The 21,272-nt window shown below is 40.6% G+C and overlaps 1 protein-coding gene across 1 annotated transcript in view; it reads right to left on the bottom strand.

The window, feature by feature from the left end:
- The window catches only part of LOC109932705, a 32,638-nt gene extending 14,896 nt beyond the window's left edge, over positions 1 to 17,742 (bottom strand). Inside the window, exons 1-2 of the mRNA XM_020531851.2 lie at positions 17,659 to 17,742; positions 3,359 to 8,674 (exon numbers count right to left, since the gene is read on the bottom strand). Of these exons, the coding sequence (XP_020387440.2) occupies positions 3,359 to 8,674; positions 17,659 to 17,742 (5,400 nt within the window). The remainder of the gene's footprint in view (positions 1 to 3,358; positions 8,675 to 17,658) is intronic.
- Positions 17,743 to 21,272: the final 3,530 nt, after the last annotated feature.

Raw genomic sequence — 21,272 nt, forward strand, 5'->3', positions numbered from 1 at the left:
GGGCAGTCAGGTCAGGGTCTGGGGCAGGTATAGTTGGGTAAGTATGGTGTCAGTTCAATAGTTACTCGCGAGTTAAACAATGCATTTAATAGTCTAACTTTGGCTTAGTAAACATTTTACTTAATTGCATCAGAATCATGTGAACCTTCCAATTTGTATGGAAACTTTCAAATGGCTCCAGGTGTAGACAAATGGCCCAGAGGAAAATATAATTTCCGAGGCAATTCCTTTGGGGATTTGCGTTATAATAGGGATTCCGCAAAGTCCCAGTGCATGACTTCCATCTATGCTGGAATAACAACTGTCTGACCAGCGGAAAATCTACCCCATAATGTATTGGAAAGAGGAAACATTTTACAAGTGGAGCTACAGTTTGCAAATTGAATATTTTAAATGTTTGGTTGCAACCACTTATATTCTGGTTATGGCATTCCTGACTGATGTGTTACGAATTTTGAACTTTACAAGACAGTTAGGTTTTAAAATGTTTAATTTAATGGAAGGTAAAATTGAGTGTCCAGAACAGGCTGATGGTGATCATCCGAAACTCTGCCTAGAGACAGGTCCGTGTGATGGATAACTGAAAAGGTTTTTCTAAAATTCATTCATAGGATGTGGGTGTCACTGCTTATGCCAGCATTTATTGCCCATCCAAATTGCCAGATGGCAATTCTTTTTTATGAGTCAACCACATTGCTGTGGGTCTGGAGTCATATGTAGGCCAGACCAGGTAAGGATGGCAGATTCCCTCCCTAAAGGACATTGGTGAACCAGACAGGGTTTTTCCAACAATTGACAATGGATTCATGATCATCATTAGATTCTTAATTAGATTTTTACTGGATTCAAATTCCACCATCTGCCGTGGCAGGATTCAAACCGGAGTCCCCGAGTCAGTACCTAAATCTCTGGATTAATAATCTGGTGATAATACCACTACATCATCACCTCCCTTTGAAAATCAAAGTGCAGGTTTCACACTTGACACAGAAAAAGGCCAATGGTTTTCTGGACACTGAAACAGGGAGAGACAGACACATATGGTTGCTGAGGAAAGTATTATTTTGAGTTAGCCACCCAGCAGAATGCTGGTTAGAACTGGATCTCTGTTCAAAGAGAGGAGAGCTTTCTGAAATTCAAGGACCAAGGGATCACAAGAGTGTGCCTTGCTGTTGGAAGTTGGTTTAGGATCCTCTGAAGACTGAGTGAAATGACTTCAATAGGATTCTGGAAAATTCATCTTAACCTACAGGAAGAAGGCAGTCTTTCCAAAAAAAAAAACTCAAAGGAGTTTGCAGGTCAATCTTCCCAGCTAATTATCTGCTGGGAGCATTGCTTAAAGTAAAACTGTGTTCAAGTTGATTAGATAATACTAAATGTTGACCTGGGTGTATCCTCATTCTTTTAAGTGGATGGTTCTACTCATCAGTTGTTGCCAAGCTTAAAGACACACTGACTATGCTGTACATATCTGTTATGTAAAGTGTTCTCCTACAGATATGTTCATGTAAATTCAAAGGTCTCTTCTGGAAACAGAAATAGCCAGGGTCCAATTTAGCCCAAGATACTGATGGAAATTCAGAATGGACTTCATGCAGTAGCTGCCAGTGGCCAATAGATGGTAGGTTCACCATGTCACAACAAAATAACATCCCTATTTTAGTGCAGTATCTGCTGGTGCTTTGCAATCAATATCTTTAAAAGGGCAATTAACCTGCTATTACACATTGGTTGACTCAGTTTGGGAGACTGTGATCCACCTACTTCAACATTACTGGAGGTTTAATTACTCCACTTATTTTGATCCATATTGTAGCATTCCTGGTGATCAAATTCTAATCAAATAGAAATGCTCCCTGGAAGAAACAATTTGTCCCCACATAATTTTTCTTATTGATTATAAATGAACATTAACACCAACATTCAAATAAATCCTAGAATCCCTACAGTGTGGAAGCAGGCCATTCAGCCCATTGAGTGTACAGCAACCCTCCGAAGGACATCCCATTTAGACCAATCCCCCTACCCTAACCCTATAACCTGCATTTCCCGTGGCTAATCCACCTAGCCTGCACATCCCTGGACACTATGGGCAATTTAGCATGGCCAATCCACCTAACCTGCACACGAAGAGAAAACCCACACAGACACGGGGAGAACATGCAAATTCCACATAGACAGTTAGCAAAGGCTGGAACTGAACCCAGGTCCCTGGTGCTGTGAGACAGCAGTGCTAGCCACTGACTACCAGGTCACCCTTTCGCTTTTCTCTGTAAAAGTGCTCTTGCAACTTACAGCAGCAGAATTCCCATGTGCATTTTAGCATAACATGTTCAACACCAGAGAAAAATAAAGAGGGGATAAACTTCGCCCAGGTCACACCCTACCAGAGGAAAGACTTTCTTGCTCCATTGATTTATTGGTGGGCAGCAATCATTCAACTTGCTCAAGCTGGCAAAACAGAATTGGATAGCCACAGCTAACTGGTGAAATAGGTCATTGCTTAACGCCTCTTTGGCATTATCCTCACTGCCATACCCTTCTAGCCTGGTCATTGAGGTGAAGGATCTGCATGTTGTATAACATGTTTTCCCAAACTATCAAAACATTCATGATTATACGGGAAATATTTTCCATTCTGATTCTCATTGTTTCAAAATCTTTTTTAGCAAGTGCTTCAACTTTGAAAAGTGGCACTCCCATGAAAGAAAAGGAAGCAGTGTTACTACAATGAAATTGTGATTTTTCAAAGGGTTTTCAACAAACTAATTTTCCTGTTTGTGAAAGATATTACAGACCAAAGCACCAGATAACTATGCAAGTCAGTTATTGCTGTTCTTTCTACTGTCACTTGAAGACAACTTCAGTTAGAACTACATCTAAAGCAAGTACCTTATACCCATTTCCCACTGACAGTTTCTGTTGATCCTTGACCCTCCCATCTCTCCACCAACTGTAAAGTTGGAGGTAAAAATCTGTCCCCTCGCTCTCTCTGAGACCTAGTTTTCAAAAATTAATGCATGGTGAGGTCAGGCAGATTCTGACTGAAAATGTGACAGGCCTATTTGAAATGCTGAAACAAAATTCTCCTAGTTAATTCACAAAGTTAAAAGGATAAGCCCTAAGGTTATAGCTCTCAATTACTTCCAAAAGCATACATCATAAACTCACATTGTTTCTTTGAACCGATGACAAATGTTAATTCTCTCACACAGTCTTTAATCTTTTTATATGATGTACTGTCAATCATTCACCAACTTGCAGTTAATAAGAATTTGCATTGAGGAATTGCAATTATTATAATCAGAAAACTGACCTTACATCTGCAGAAATGCGCAATCATTGCCGAACCACTCACCTCCTCTTTGCCAATATCAATGGCTGAAGAAGTTGTATTTAGACTTGTCTGTGACTGACTGCTAATTCCACTGTCTTCTTTCTGACATTCATAATTCAGCGATTGTACAGAAAGAAGAAGATTGCCTCTTGGTTTCAATGCTGTTGGCCTTTCGGGTCCTTCTAACACTCCATCCGTTGTTTTATTAGAATCAAGAGAAGTCCAGGATGATGTACTTGCTCTGTTGCTGGAGCGAAAACTTCTCCGAAAACTTGACCTGGGACTTTGTGGTTTTGGACTCATTGGTCTTGCAGGGAAAGTGGCATCAAAGTATTCTGAAATCACACCAGGTCTATTCCACGTTGGGCTTAACTGATTCAGTAAGGCATTGGGAGTGGATTGATTTGGTGAAGTTTTGAAAACATCATCACTTTCTAGGCAATTGTCAAATGTCAATTTAAGTCTTAATTCATTCGGTGATGTCCTTCTAAGCCTTTGACCCACTAGCTTTGGAGCATCATCCTGTTCAAAACAGCTATCGGAAAGCTGAGCTTTACCTGGTGTACTAGGAGACGAGGGAGATGAAGCTCCTGAAAAAGAAGTATTTTCTACTTGTTCCATGGAGATCCTCCTTGCATATTCACTATGTACCTGTGACTGTGGCCTTATGGCTTGATTTTCACTGGGTGAATGTGAAGGGTTCATTGATATCTTCGTGGATTCCGATTCACTCAGTTTCATAAATTTTCTCCAGGATAAGTGTTTTGACTTCCCTTCATCACCATCATTTTTCTTACTCGATTTAGAATTTTGGTTAGCATTTTCTTTGTCACCAGATTTAGTTTCAAAAAATACAGAAAGCGATTTATTGGCAAAGGCTCTTTTCATCCTAAGGTTAAGGCTATCAGAACTTTTGCTCTTTTTGCACCTCTTTTCTGTCATGGGAGGTATTTTGTTGTTTTGCTCCTCAGCATTACTATCATCACCTTCCATGGAGTCTGTGCTCTTGCTATGGAAATGTTGGCCATTTTCTGCCACTCTCTGAATCTCTTCTATATCTTCTACTTCCTGTAGACTATCTGAGCCAAATGCAGACTTTATAGTTTGACTCACCTGGCTACTGCTTTCAAAAACCTCATCATCATCATCTGAGCCATCAAAACTAGGGGATTCACTCTTGCCACTACTTTTGAAATGATGAGGCAGGTGAGTTTTATAATTAGGGTAATGTACTTTATACACTGGAGCACCAATGGTGTTTCCCTTTGTTTGTGTTTTACTTTCATTTGCATTTTTGGCATATTGACTTCGATTTCCATCCTTGCTGTTGCTTTCGATCTGACGCTCTTGACTTGAGGCTTTGCTTTTCCTGAATGATGCCATTTTGGTGAAAACTGAAAATTTGGAGTTTTTGAAAGGTGAGCTGAAAGAGTTTAATGAAGATAAAGACCCAAACCGGTCATCTCCTTTATTGTTGGTCTGTTTCTGTAGGGCTTTGTGAAGACTGCTGTTACTTCCAAATGGGTAAATGTTCTCATCAGTTTCATCGCTAGTTGTACTGTTACCATCAGTTTCATAAATGTGTGGAATATCACTGGATTCAGCATCCAATTTTATTGTCTCTTGGCTTCCATTCTCATTTCTGTACAATTCTTCATCTAGCATGTTGTCATAATCCATCCTTTCATTACTTTCACCTTGCACAGTACCTGCCTCTGTTGGAAAAGCCATACACCTCTTGTGTAGATTTCTGTTCAAAATTCCAGTATCTCCTGACTTTGCCTCTAAAGGTAGGTCCCTGGTCTTCAATCCAACATCAACAATGTAGACGTGATTATTTCCTGTACCAGTTTTAGGAGCTGTATTATTGTCCCTTGATGTTGCCTGATCAAGGGGGAATGTTGGCACTAATTCAATGTGAGTTGTAGTCTCTTTTTTAGCTACTTCTATTATGCTGCCCAATTGTTGAGAAATAATATCATGTGATGCTAGTAATCTTTTGGTGGAAACTCCCCCCTGCTCAGATTTTGAAACAAAGCATGCCTCCCTTGGTTCTACTTTAGTTTGAAAAGAAATCTCAATTTTTCTTACTTCTTTAGAAGTATTTTGTATGTTTAAGTTTTGTTCTGTAATATCTTTGAATGAAGGATACAATAGATCTGCTTCTAAGCTAGCTCCAGTGCAATGTTTAAACAGCTCAAATGGAAAATCACTCTCCTGATCAGTGAATTGAATAGAATTTTCGCTTTTGGCACTCATGTCTTCTGAATAGACCTCACCTACATCTATTGTCCTGTCAACTAAAACCTCAGTTCTTGTCTTTGGAATATAGTCCTCGGTATCTGAGCATGTGTCAACACAACTCTCTGTGTTAGCTGAAGACGTGTTTGTTTTACTGTTTTTAAGATCAGTGTCATGTGGTTGTATTTCTAGGATGTTGGCCTCTGGCGCTGTTAGTGAAGTGTTGTAATCTAGATCTGGTACTTTAGTATCCTTCGCACTTGACTCAAAGTCTCTGGTAAGAAAATTCTTACGTTCTTCTGCTTCTGTTAAAAGCGAGCCAATGATCTCCCCTTGCTTATCCTCAACAAAATCCTCTTGTGATTCTGTTTGGATTTCTGGAGAACTCTGGATGATCTTTAATTCTTCGCCTTGGTAATCTACTATATGATTTTTTGTGGAATAACAATTTGTTCTTGATGTTCTTGCAAATACTTCTTCATTTATTCCCGGTTCTGCCTCAAGAGAGATTCCTACTGTTCTCTTAAACTCGGTTTCAACTGATCTCGGTTCTGCTCTAGCACTGCTGCTTTGTACGCATTCTACAACATCAGAATCATATGAAAGTTGCTCAATCTCTGACCTCTCTTCAACTGCTTCATGAGTAATTTCATTCGGATCTAATTCGATTTCAGGTGATTTATGAACAGCCCTTGTACTTATTTCACAAATATTCTCACTTATGCTCTCTTTTACCACTGCAGAAATTTCACTTGGGTCTTGATCTATTTCATGGTAAATGGCATTGGCCGTTTCATAGATTTCACTGAAGTCCGTGCATCCACTTGAGTGTTGAAAATCCCCAACTATCTCTACCTGGTTTTCTATAATGTATCCATGTTGGTCAGGGTTTCCTTCATTCGCACTCGGTTCTGTGTCAAGATTTGTTTCATTGATTGTTTGATGGTTCTCTTTAGAAATTCCAATGGCCTCAGGTTTGACTGCTATACAATTTAGGGCAAAATGTGTTCCTATGTTTGGGGAACCCCCTTCTAATGGAGAAGAAAGATTTTCCGCTGAATTTATTAGGGCAGAGATTTTACTGACTTCAGAACTTGATTCAGGACACTCCGCAGTGGGGGCTGATTCTATTTTTAAAGGAGATTCAGTCAGATCTTGGTCTGGATCCAGAGGAACCCAGACTGAATTTGAGACAATCCCAGCAGAAACCACACTTGGCTCAGCACTGACTGTGATAGGAAGTGGTCGTGTTTCAAATGGGATCTCACCTGGATCTTGCTCTGTGTTCAGTGAAGCCCAGGTTGGCTCTGATTTAAGCCCCGTAAAAAATTCACTTGCTTCAGGGCTTCCTGCAGTGAAATCTGGCTTTACTTCAGAGTAAAATTCACGTCGATCTTGGGTGGTATCCAACAGAGCCCAGACTGACTCGGAGATAATTCCACCATAAATCTCACTTGTCAGGACACAACTTTTTGCAGCATGTGGTTCAAGCTCAGGAGGAATTTCACTTACATCCTGACTTGTATCCAGACAAGGCAAGATTGGGTTAGATTCAAATCCACCACAAATCTCAGGTACGGTCCCAATGAGATCTGGTTCTCTATCGATGGGGATTTCTCTTTGATCACGATCTGTGCCCGCAGAAGACTGGAATGATTTTAATCCAGCAGAAACCTCATATTTCTGAAGATCAATTCCAGAGGAATTTGACTGTGCGTCAGACAAGGCTTCACTTGGACTTTGGTTTGCATCCAGAGAAACCCAGGACGACGCTGCTATGATTCCATTTGAAACGTTGCTAGTCTTATTCAAGTTTTCATTAGAATCCGATTTGTCTTTGCTTGGGGTTTCATTTAGATCATGGTTTACATCCAGAGAAAGCGAATCTGCCTCTGATATGTGTTTAGGAGAAAATTTAGCAAACTGTGGACATAGCACAATTGGATTTGATTCTACTTCAACCGGAATTTCACTTTGGTATTGGCTCACATCCAGGGGAGCCCTGATCGATTCTGTTACTGTTGGAGGAAGAATCTTATCTGTTCTAGGAGAAATGGCAGTGGAACCTTGATTAATTTCCAAGGGAATTTCACTTGGAACTCGATTACTGCTCAAGGACGTCCAGGCTGACTCTGTCAGAGAGGTTTTAACTGTATCTTGTTTAATGACGTCCGATGTGTGATACAGCCCAGGACAAATCACAGCAGCCCCTGATTGTTTATCCAGGAAATTTCTTTTCAGCTCTGCTGCTTCTGAGGAAGTTGGCTCTGTGTTAATGTCCAAAGGAATCCTACTTGGCAAAGCTTTCCTTTCAGGGGAAATCTCAATCTGTTCTCGTACATGCAGGGAATTCTCAGTTGAGTCCCAGTTCAAATCAGGACAACTGCTGGTTGCATGTACCTCAAGGAAAGTGGCAGCAGGAGTTTCTGTTTCTGTCTCAAAAGAACTACTGTGTTTTTCAGAACTTAATTCATCAGAAATTTCATTTGCCCTTGACTTTATCGGAAAAAACAATTCACGTGTTGCTGAGTCTGTCTCCAAAGGAGTGCCACCAGTTTCAGATGCCGTATCGAGTGCAGACTGACTAGTTATTAAAGGAACAGCACTTTGCTCAGAGGGTGTGTGGAGACAACTATTGCACTTCACTTCAGGTTTCTCCGCTGAAATGTCACTTATCTCTGATTTAAGCCCTGGTGAAGCTCCGTTTGTCACTTGTGCCTTGCAGGATATGCCATGGGGTTCAGAATTCTGACAGACGCCAGGTGTATGAGTCCTTATCTGTGGTGCATGTAGTTGCAGGATCGTATCAGTGGCACTGGTATTGAGCTGTGGTTCAACAGGTGCATGAACTAGACTTCCTAAGTCATCAAGGTCAATGTTATTTGTTTCTATATGTACTTCAGGGAGAAAATGACATGAAGTCCAAGTACTCTCTAAATTTGTTTCACTTGTTGCTGGAACCTCTTCTACAGTAGTTTTATTTAACTCGTGTTGTGCATTGGGAAAAACTTGGCATGGTCCTGGAGTTTTTTCCTCCGAACTGTCTTTCTTCTCAGATTCACAGTGATCAGAATGATTCTCGACAGCTTCGGAAACCTGCTGGAAGGAAAGAAAAGGATATTCTTACTCACCATCCTGAAATAATAGGATGATTCAAACACCAGGTTTTTTTTTTTGCTTTTTAACAGTACAAAAAGATCCTTTGTTATGTCAATTCGCCTTATTCTACCTTTAAGCATAGCCTAGGCTATTATACAGGGCACAAAGCGTGCTGTATTAGTCCTATTCATCCTGTGGTGTGTAGAGTAAGCTATGATTTAGCTGTCTGTTGTATTGCATGAGCTGTCATTTCTCATGTCAGCACGTAAGGTATGTGTCCAGTACTATTTCCCAGGCTCTGTCCACTGTTCTTAAGCTTTTGCCACTTAATAATTTATACCTTCAGCAAGAACTCGCATTTTTGTAACACCAGTAAAGTAGTACAAGATCACAAGACTGTAATCAGATGAGAATTGATGCAAATTGAGACAAAAAAATGTTATGACATTGGCCGAAGCTTACTTGAAGAGGTAGGTTATGAGAAGCGTCTATAAAGCAGGAAGAAATGGGAAGAGACAGAATGGAGGGAATTTCAGAGCTTAGAATGTAGATATGGAGCCAGGAAGAAGAGGTGAGGTGACACACCACCTGCAGTGAAATCCTAAAATCAAGGCAGTTCGTGACCAGGCACCAGTAATCAGAGTCCTTATCTTTGGCATGTGTAGCTATGGTATTGTGTTAGTCTGTTATTTTGCAGTTCAATTGATGCATTATTTTAACCTTCCTCAGTTATCAGGCTTAACACTATTTGTCTCTCTTTATTTCACAATGAGGGACAAAAAAATGTTAAAATGTCCAAGTATGCTCTATATCATTTCACCTGTTGCTGCTGTTTCATTTATGGTAGTTTTATTTGACTCAACTGACCAGTGATCGTGACATTTACAAGTTGGGATATGAGCAGCTGAGTTTTGGAATATGAGCAGCTGAGTTTTAGATGTATATTTTTCAAATCCATTAAACACTTCACTGGCAGAAGAATGATATGTTTTATGAATGAATGATAAAAACAGGGAGGCTATGCTGCAGCTGTACAGGGTCCTGGTGAGGCCACACCTGGAGTACTGTGTGCAATTTTGGTCTCCTTACTTGAGAAGGGATCTACTCGCACTGGAGGGGGTGCAGAGGAGATTCACTCGGTCGATTCCAGAGTTGACAGGGTTGGATTATGAGGAGATGCTGAGTAGACTGGGATTATACTCATTGGAATTCAGAAGAATGAGGGGAGATCTTATAGAAACATATAAGATTATGAAGGGAATGGATAAGGTGGAGGCAGGGAAGTTGTTTCCGCTAGCAGCTGAAACTAGGACTAGAGGGCATCGCCTCAAAATAAAGGGAAGCAGGTGTAGGACTGAGGTCAGGAGGAACTTCTTCACCCAAAGGGTTGTGAAGCTGTGGAATTACCTGCCCAGTGAAGTGGTTGAAGCTACCTCGCTGAATGTTTTTAAGGCAAGGCTAGATAAATTTTTGAACAGTAAAGGAATTAAGGGTTATGGTGAGTGGGCGGGTAAGTGGAGCTGTGTCTCAAAAAGATCAGTCATGATCTTATTAAATGGCAGGGCAGGCTCGAGGGGCCAAATGGCCTACTCCTGCTCCTAGTTCTTAGGTTCTTATGTTTAGGCACCCAGTCAGTGGATTAAAGGATGTCACAGAGACCCAAAAGATGCTGTATGAAGGCATCAACTCTAGGAAATGTGTTAAATTGCAGTGCAGTTACTAAATAATCATTTCAGCTGAATATGGTGTTTGATGTGCCTTTATATTATTCTCCCCTTAAGGAATAATGTAAAGCATTGGAAAGATTTTGCAGATGGATTAACCATCTTCTTTAAATTGTGTAAATATTCCTTCCATTATCAATAAGGCCTGCAGTGAGGTGAACCTGGGGCAGGAAGACATTATCAAGTGAGCTGCTCAGACTCCTATTGTATATGTTCTATTCAAAGATTTGTGACAAAACATTCGGTTTTATGGGTAAAGTGTTGATTGAAACCTTTTTTTACTCTTGAGCTTGTTTCTGTTCTGCTCTTTCACTGCCACAAACTTCGAGGCAGGGTTGTACAAAATACTTCCTCTGAGGTTTAATCCTTCATTGGGTTCACACTGTCATTATCATTTATGAGGTGAATTCCTCATGTGGGTGTTATACAGGCGTGAAACATGTTTTGCCTAATTAAGAAGTCACCTCACATTAGACTGCCAGCATGTCTGAAACTTGACTCTGCTTTATATAGTCACAACATTCCAGGATAGGGAGTTTCTTCAAGAGTCATGTTAGGGAAAATAAAAGGAAAAGCTGTACATTATTATTTAATTTGAATCATTGTGTGTGGCTGATCCCCGGTGTTACATTTTAATCCATCACGTTGGTTGGTAATGACTAGTAGAGACACAAGCTTAGGAAAATGTTCCAATTTTATGAATCAGTGATAAGGAAACTGCATAAGAAAATTTCAAAGGAAATAATAAATCTCCACTTGGAAAGGTAAGGTTTGATCAGGAATAGTCAGCATGGTTTTGTCAGAGGGGGCTCATGCATAACAAATTTAAATGAATTTTTCGAGGAGGTGGCGAGACATCTACATGAGGATTGTGCAGTTGATACAGTTTATATGGATTTCGGCAAAGGCCTTGGCAAGGTCCCACATGAGGTAAAAGCATGTGGAATCCAGGGTAATCTGGCAATTTGGATCCAAAATTGGCTCAGTGATAGGAGACAGGTAATGGTAGAAGATTGTTTGCGTGACTGGAGGCCAGTGTCAGTGGCGTACCACAGGAAGCAGTGCTGGGTCCCTTACTGCTTGTGATATGCATAGAAGAAAATGTGGGGGAGGAATGATAATACAGTTTGCAGTGGACACAAAGATTAACCAGGTGGTTGACAGTGAGGAATCAGGTGTTAAGTTACAGGAAGATATAAATTCGTTGCTCAGATGCGTAGATCAGTGGCAGATGGAATTTAACCCTGATAAATGTGAGGCTATGCTCTTTAGGTGAAGAAACAAAACAAGGGAGTGCCCAATGAATAGAAGAACATGAGGAAGCTCAGACGAATGGAGGGATCTCGGGGTGCTTGTCCACAGATTCCTGAAAACTGCAGAACAGCTTAATAGTGTGGTTAAGGCAGCATACAGGATGCTTATCTTTATCAATGGTGGCATAGACTATAAGAGCAGGACAGTCATGTTAAAGCTGTACAAAGCTTTAGTTAGGCCACAGTTGTGTGCAGTTTTGGTCACCGCACTATAGGAAGGATATGACTGTACTGGAAAGGATGCAGAGGAGATTCACCAAGATGTGAGTTACCTGAGATGGAGCATTTTTACTGTGAAGAGGGACTCCATAAATTCAGGATGTTTTCTTTAGAGCAGAGAAGGCTGAGAGGGGTCCTGATTGAGATGTACAAGATGATAAGGGGCATTTTCAAGGTGGTTAGAAAGCAGCTGTTTCCCTTATATGACGGGTTAATAACAAGGGAACATAATATTAAGGTGAAAGGCAGGAGATAAAGAAAAAATTAAAGGAAAACCATTTTCACCCAAAGGATAGTGGGAATCTGGAATGTACTGTCTGGGAAACCTCACAACTTTTAAAAGTACTTGGATGAGTGCTGGAAATGTCACAACATTCAAGACTATGGGCCAACTCCTGGAAAGTGGGACCAGTGTAGATTTAGAGTGTTTTTTGTTGATGCAGAGTCAATAGGCTGAGGGGCCTCTTGTCTACTCTATGTTTCTATGATTTTAGGGTTGTATGAATCAACATAAAAAGCAAGTGACTTTGTCAAAACACACCAAGTTCTTGAGTTTCACAAGGAAGCGAACACAAAGCTATGCTGAAAATGAAACTGGGCAGGGGAGAACTTTTGTGAAGCGGGGGAGGGTGGACACAAGAGGCCAAAATGAGAGGTTCCACCAGCAAACATTAACTATCTTCTATCAGTAATGTGCCATGTCATTGACCACCAACTTTTCTATCCACAGGTGGATGAGCTCTGCTGACGTTTGCAGGAGATCCTTCGTGACAGTCCGTCATTGTGATAACCATCCAATCCGGATGTGGATGCCCATTGCAGAGCACCAGAAATATCACTAAGGGGTGACTTGAAACAATGGCCCCCAAAAATTCCTGCATTGTATTTAAAGTCCGATTTTGGACAAGACACATCACATCATAATTTAGCCAAAAAAAAGACATCCACTGATACTGTTAAACAACGGGAAAGCATATTGGATTAAAAAGTATACAATTCACACCATGTTCCAGTACAGAAACAGATCAGCACATCTGGCTCTCCATCAACAGCCACCTTGTCCTATCACACTCCTGCTAACTCCCAAACTTTTTTATAAGCAGATGAATAATATTTGTTTTTTTTTAAATTACACAAGGTCTCTGTTTCAAAGTGTTTACTCAATTGGGCGGTAAGAATAGAGAAACTTTTTTTTTTACGAGACATGAAACATTTAAATGTTGGCTTTTAAAAAAGTTTACTGCTTGCACAAGGAACAGGTGAAATTAGCATGCAGCTGCATGAAGACATTTTGGTCTTTATTGATTGGAGACTGCGTACAAGAATAGAGAAATCTTAATGCAATTGTGTAGGGCTTTTGAAAGATCCTACCAAGCATGCTGTAAATACTTTTGGTCCCCAAATCTAAGAAAGGATACGCATGCATTGGAGTCAGTACAGCAGAGTCACACTCAATTTCTGGTTGAAAGAGACAAACGGCTGAATAAATTGGGCATATCTTCTAGACTCATCATTGTGGTTATTATCCACATGTGAGCCATGATGGTGAAGACCAGAAGAGTATTCAACGACAGGAGCCTCACTGTATCAGTCCCATTTGAACCTGACCTCCATAGATACACATAAGCAGGTACTACTGGATAACACTTAAGAGAGGGATCTACGTTCAGTTTACTCCTGCTTACAACCAGGTCTCAGAATCAATTGTCATCCATTGGACAATTTTATTGAGCACTAATGTGCAAATTAGCACCAGGATTCGGTCACCCAGCCCACTGAGTCTGTTCCACCATTCAGTAAAATCATTACTTCTCTGATTACACCCCATTCCTGCCTACTCCCAAAAACATTTGTTGTCTTGCTTATCAAGGATCTAACTCTGCCTTACAAATATTCAAGGACTCAGATTCCATTGCCTTTTAAAAGGGTAACCCCTTATTTTTAAACAGTTACCACTAAATCTAGCCTCTTCCATGACATGAAATACCCTCTCCACATCCTCCCTATCAACCTTTTCGATTAAGTCTATCTTACTCTTCTAAACTCTAGCAGATATAAACATTGCCTCTCCACCCTTTCTTCATAAGGTAACCTTTCCACTCAAGGTAACAATCCAGTAAACAGGCTCTGAACTACTTCCAACCATTCACATTTGTCCTTAAATTAAGAGACCAATAAGGTACAAAGTAATCTGGACGTGATCTCACCAGCGCCCTGTATAACTGAACCCCAGTCTTCCTACTTTTATATTCAATACTCCTCTCAATAAATGATAACATACGATCAGCTTTCCTGATTACTTACTATATCTGCATAGTAATCTCTTCAGATTCATGCATTAGGTCACTGTGGTCCCTCTACACCTTTCAGCATTTTAGATAGTATGTTTCCTTATATTCTTCCTGCCAAAATATACAATACACATTTTTCCAGTTTATAATGAATTTGCCAGATCTTTGCTCACTCCCTTAACTTTTCTATATCCCTTTGGACCCTCCTATGTCTTCCTCACAATTTATTTCCTACCAAAGCTTTACGTCATCAGTAAATGTGGCAACCATTCCTTACGCCTTTCATTTAAGTCATTCATACAAACTGTAAAGAGTTGAGGCCCCAGCACTGAACCCTATGGCACACCAGTCATTACATCTTGCCAACCTGAAGAAGAGTAATTTATGCCTACTGCCCATTTCCTGTCAGCCAGCTGATCTTACATCCATACCAATATGTTACTCTCTACACCATGAGATTTCATTTTCTGGCATAACCTTTTATGTGGTGCAGTCTTCTGTAAATCATCCACCTTTGTCCACAGCACAGGATGTCACATTTGAAATACAGAAGAAACTGAATTAGGAGTGGGACAATTATTTGACACGTTAGCCTGTGCTCCTCAGGTGCTCTATATTGTTAGGATTTTTTTTAAAGCACAGATAAGTGTAGGTCTACAACTGATGTTTAAATTGGGCTTCAGTTGGGGTGGCATGGTGGTTAGAACCGCTGCCTCACAGCACCAGGGACCAGGGTCTGATTGCAGCCTTGGGTGACTATCTGCATGGAGTTTGCACATTCTCCCCATGTCTGCATGGGCTTCCTCCAGGTACTCCAGTTTCCTCCCACAGTCCAAAGACAAGCAGGTTGGGTGGATTGGCCATGCTAAATTGCTCCACAGTGTCTCAGGATGTGCAGGCTGGATGGATTAGCCATGGTAAATGCTGAGTTATGGGGACAAGTTGTGATGCTCTTCAGAGGGTTGTTGCAGACTCAATGGGCCAAATGGCCTCTATCTGCACTGTAGGGATTCTACGATTCTATTTAAAGGAGGCTGCTTTTCTTTTCATAAAGATGTTTTGGGCAACAGTGAAGAATCTTATATTGGATTATTTTGATAAGCACTGAAATAATTCTTGATTTTACAGATTTTTCAACATTTTACCACTGGCTTTCCAAATTTTGAAAATTTTCTTCCAACATAAATCATAATTGGACCAACTTTCTACTGGCAAAGCTGATAACATTTTACAGAATAACTACAATCAGCAGAAAATTGAAATACGCAACATTTCTCTTCATTATAGTTAAAGAATTTGTAAAGGTATTAACTTGCTTTTAAAAAATGAAATGGTTTCACCTTTATGTATCTGTGCAGTAAATCTAGAGTAAATAGTCCATGAGCTGTCCTTTTTGGTTATGATTAGTCTGATGATTGATAACTACACATCAGGGAGACTCTCAGTTTGGCAGCATAAGAAAGACTGAGGTATAAAGGGACTAAATCTTCCTTTTTCCATAAAATAGCAGCTGAATGAGGGAAAAAAAAGCTAACTATATGACGAGCTTGAACACGTTTGAAGTCTCCAGTGAATAGTGTGAATTAATTATAAAGTCCAAGGCTGTCTGCAATCTTGAGTTATAGAAACAATTTTGCCCTCTTTCTCTTCCATTGATGCCCTCTAAGACAGAGGTATATCACAACCACTGACACAATCTACATACATATTGCGCCTGTTAGTAAGGACTGCCTTTCATGAAATCAGCAAGCATTTGGTTTCCAAAGAACAGCAGGAGTCACGTAAACGTGTTCAATTGCATTACTGCATCTCAGAGACAACGAGAAGCAAATGGGTCCTTGCTTGCAAATGTTTCTTCTGAAATATTGTGTCTCTTTTAAATTATATTTTTTAAATTGTTATGAGTTCCCTGGATAGGGGTGCAACTTTCCACTGATGCCTATCTACTGTTATGCAATACACTTCTGGATGAAATTCCATTTTTCTTCCAGCCTTTAATCTTGATGCATGACTGCCTCAGACTTCTCGTCTGCTTCATATTGCTCCAATTAGTTAACAAATTATACTTTTGGTATCAAGTGTTTCGGGCTATTCTGTAGATGCAGACACACCAGCTCTCTCGAATTTCGCATGAAACACACAATTCGGAAGTCAAGTTAAACCTCACTTGTGATCCCATGATAAAACTTTCAAATGTTAGGGTTTTGTTTTCTGTGCAAGCTATCTGGCCTAGTGCTTCTCTCTCAACTCCATCAATAATAAATGGAAGTAGGTAACTGGGAGTCTCTCCTTCTGTCTCCTCACTGTATACTCGCAACATTTCTCACCCCAACTGAGAAATAATGCAAATAAATATAACTAAGACTCAAGAGGGAGGGTGGGAGACCGGCTGGTTAAGTGCTACTCCATAATCAAACATAGCGCCTAGTCTCCATTAGCCTTACTCCCTCACTGGAAGTCACCTTCGCTAGATCCTTAGACTGCGCCTTCCAAACCCTCAACCACTTTTATCTACAAAGACAAGGGCAGCAAATACATGGGAAGTTCCCCTCCAAGCCACTAACTATTCTGACTTGGAAACACATTGCCATTCCTTCACTGTCGCTGGGTCAAAATACTGGGATTCTCTGCCTAAGGGCATTGTGGGTCAACCCACAGCAGGTGGACTGCACCAGTTCAAGATGACAGCTCACCGCCACCCTCTCAAAAGGGCATCTAGGGATGGGCAATAAATGCTGGCCAGCCAGCGATGCCCACATCCCAAGTGAATAAAAAAAGGTCTCCGATTTACTGATTTTAGCTCTGCCTTCAACACGATAATTCCAACAAAACTCCTCTCCTATCTGAGATCTAGGACTCTGCTCCCCGCTCTGCAACTGGATCCTTGGCTTCCTGGCCCACAGACCACAGTTGTAAAGATAGGTGACAATACGTCCTCCACAATAATCTTTAACACCAGTGTCCCACAAGGCTGCATACTCAGCCCCTTACTAAACTACTTATACAGTCATGACTATGTGACCAAATTCAGCTCTAACTCAATTTACAAATTTGCTGATGACACCACTGCAGTGGGTTAGATCTCAAATAACGATGAAACAGAGTCAGGAAAGAGATCAACACCTTAGCAGCATCGTGTAAAGACAACAATCTCTCCCTCAATGTCAGCAAAATGAAGGAGCTTGTCATTGACTTCAGGAAGTGGAGTGGAGGACACACCCCTGTCTGTAACAACGGTGCTGAGATGGAGGTGCTCGAGACCTTCAAGTTCTTAGGAATATATATCACCAACAATCTGTCCCAATCCATCCATGTCGATGCTACAGTCAAGAAAGCACATCAATGCCTCAACTTCCTCAGAAGGCTAAGGAAGTTCGGCATGTCCACAATGACACTTAGTGATTTTTATGGATGCACCATACAAAACAACCTACCCGTTGCATCACAGCTTGTTGTGGCAACTGCTCTGCCCGAGACCGCAAGAAATTACGGAGAGTAGTGAATGGAGCCCAAGCCATCATGTAAACCAGCCTTCCTTCCAATGACTCTGTCTACAATTTCCTCTGCCTCAGGAAAACAGCCAACATCATCAAAGACCCCTCCCACCCTATTTTCTCTTGCACCCTCTTCCATTGCACAAAAGATACAAAAGTTTGAAAACTCATACCAATAGATTTAAGAACAGCTTCTTCCCTACTGAAACTTATGAACGGACCTCTCATATATTACAGTTGATCTTTCTCTGCACCTTCTCTGTAGCTGCCACACTATATCCTGCATTCTGTTCTAATACCCTGATATCCTAATATAAGGTATGATTTGTCAGGTTAGCACGTAAAACAATACTTTTCACTGTATCTCAGTACGTGTGACAATAATAAATCAAATCAAACAGGAGGGCACTATGACAATATTGACCGTGACGATAGTCTCTGACATTAGAGTGCCCAGCACGGGTGGTGGCAAAGGTGAATTGGCCCAACGGCAAAAGATGGCACCTGAGGATCATTGACCTCAACGTTAGTTGGTAGCGGCATGGTGGTGGTGGTTCTGAGTTGGCTCAGAACTCATATGTAGATGGACTTCTACTTAAGCTATATCTTTTCATTTTCTCTTATTCTTAAACTGTCAAAATGGCACCAGGTTATAGTGATAAATCAAAGCTTTTAACTATATTTCACTGTAAAGTACACGTGACAATAAACCATTTCATTCATTCGATATAGGAACAAAAGAACAAGAATAGACTCATCGAGCCTGTTCTGCCATTCAAAATGGTTATGGCTAATTGAACACTTCAATGCTTTTTACTCACACTATCCCTACTGAAAAACTGAACATCTTGTAATGCTCTCGAGGTAGAGAGTTCCATAAGTTTACCACCTACTGCGTAAAAAAAAAATTCTCCTCATCTCAGCCTTAAATGGCACCCCCTTAATTTTTAGTTATGACCCCTTGTTCTAGGCTCGCCAACCGGGGGAAACATCTTATCTGGATCTACCCTGTCTATCAGTTTAGCAATTCCTCGGCTACAATGGGATCACCTGTCAGTTTTCAAAATTCTAGAGAGTACAGATCCAGTTTGCCTAATGTCTCTCCATATGACAGAGTCACCTTGCAGGAACTTCCAGTCAATCTTTGTTCCACTTCCTTTATAACAATAACATTATCCCTGAGGTAAGGAGACCATATTGCACAAAGTACTCTAGGTGTGGTCAACCAGTTCCGATGCAGTTGAAACAAGACATCCCTACTCCTGGACTCAATTTCTTTTGCAATAACGACTGGCATTCCATTAGCCGTCCTAATAGCTTGCCACACCTACCTGCTAGGCCTCAGTGACTTACTGACCAGAACATTCTCTCGTACATTTACATCCTCTCACTATTTAAGAAATAATGTGTACACTTATTCTTTCTACCAAAGTAGTCAGCCTTACATTTTTCCACATTGCACTCCATCTACTATGTACTCGCCCAGTCTTGAAGCTTTTCAAAACTCTCTCGAAAATGTTTTACATCTTCCTCACAACACAACGTCCAGCTTATCTTTGTATCATCTGCAAATTTAGAAATACTGTATTTCCTTTGTTCCCCATATCCAAGTCACTGATATATGTCGTGAACAGTTGGGGCCCAATGCAGAATGCCTCTAGCACTGGCCTACCAAAATGAAAATTACCCTTTTATTCCTAGTCTGTTTTCTGTCTGAAAGTCAATCCTTAACGCCAGTACATTACTTCCTGCACCATGAGCTTTAATTTTGCTAACCCATCTTCTGTGGGGAAAGTTATCAAAAGCCTTCTGAAAATTCAGAAGTACTATATCCATTGACTGGCCTTCAGCAAGTAGTAACATCCCTCAAAAAATTTCAACAAGTTTGTCAAGCATAATTTTCAATTCACAAGTCCATGCAGACTATGTTGATCAGTTCATCTGTATCCAAGCGTCCATTTATCACATCCTTAATGACAGATCCCAGCATTTTCTCTACTGCTGATGTAAGGCTGACAGGTCTGTAATTCCCTATTTTCACTCTTGCTCCTTTCTTAAATGGTGGGACGACATTTCTGAGCTTCCAATCTGCAGGAATCATTCCAGAATGTACAGAAGTTTGGAATATGATCACCAATGCATCGACTACCTCTACAGCCACCTCTTTCAACACTGTGGGTTGTAGACCATCAGGTCCCAGCAAATCATTAACTGTCAGCCACATTAATTGCTCCAGTACAACCTTCTTACTAATTCTTTCAACTTCTATTCCCCTTGCTCACTGAGATCCCTAGTTCTGGGAGATTTTTGTATCTTCATCAGTGAAAACAAACCTAAAATAATCATTTAGGTTTTCTGCCCTTTCTAACCCCAACACTAACCCTAAATTCATTATAAATTCTCCTGATTTTGCTTCTAATGGACCAATTTCCATCTTAGACAAATGTTTCCTTTTTATGTACCTGTAGAAGCTTTTATACTCCACTTTTAACGTTTTCTGTGAGATTGCATTCATATTCTATTTTTCCTTTCCTTATAAGTCCTCCTTTGCTAGACTCTCGTGACAAAATCTGGAGAGATGATACATGACCCATTAAGAAATGGCTAGGCTTAATTACAGCCACAAAAATCAAATTTTACAACAATTATCCCAGTCCTCTTCATCCTGTCCCAATTTAGGACTGACTTACCAAAGGATACAGTTGCAAAGATGAGAGCAAAGGCTCCTGGGAACTGTTAACATCGATTCTGGAGTCTATAAAGTTTCATGGCATCAGGTCAAACATAGGAAAGGAAACCTCCTGCTGCCTACCACCTCCTGCCCTCCTCCATATTGAACCTATTCGAAGAATCACTGAGTGTACAAAGGGTATAGAATGGACTATGGATATGAGACTTAAATGTCCATCACCAAGGGTAGCTCAGTGATAATTTCACTGACTAAAATAGATAAGTCCTGAAGTACATAGCTATCCATTACAGAATTGGTCAGTGTGACCAGCCAAAATCCTTCTGGAGACAAGCTCCTGTCTTCATTCTGAAGACATACTCCATCATATTGTGTGGCACTGCTCACTGTCCTAAATAGGATAGATTCAGAGCCGATTTTGCAGCTCAATACTGAGCTTCCATGAAGGATTGTTAGCCATCAACAGCAAACAAACTGTACTCAATCTGTAACCTGAAGGCCCAGCATATTGCTTACTCTACCATTACCAAACTAGAAGATTAATATTGATTTTGAAAAAAGTGTAGGATAGCGCACCAGAATCAATCCCAATCAGAATGACGTGTCAACCTGATGAAGATGCAACATAGGACTATGTGCACACTAAAAAGCAGAAGTAACAAGTGATATACAAGCTAAGCAATTCTCCAATCAATGATTTAGATCAAAGTTCTGCAGTCCTTCCACACCCAGTCATGAATGGTGGTGAACAATTAAACAACTAAGGAGGAGGAGGTTCCACAAACATCCCCATCCTTACAGCCAACACTTGACTTTAAGAAACAAGGCTGGCAACCATCATCAATCAGAACGATCTATTTTGGCC

This window comes from Rhincodon typus, chromosome 13 (genome assembly GCF_021869965.1).
Source record: "Rhincodon typus isolate 14 chromosome 13, sRhiTyp1.1, whole genome shotgun sequence".
Taxonomy (NCBI): Eukaryota; Metazoa; Chordata; class Chondrichthyes; order Orectolobiformes; family Rhincodontidae; genus Rhincodon; species Rhincodon typus.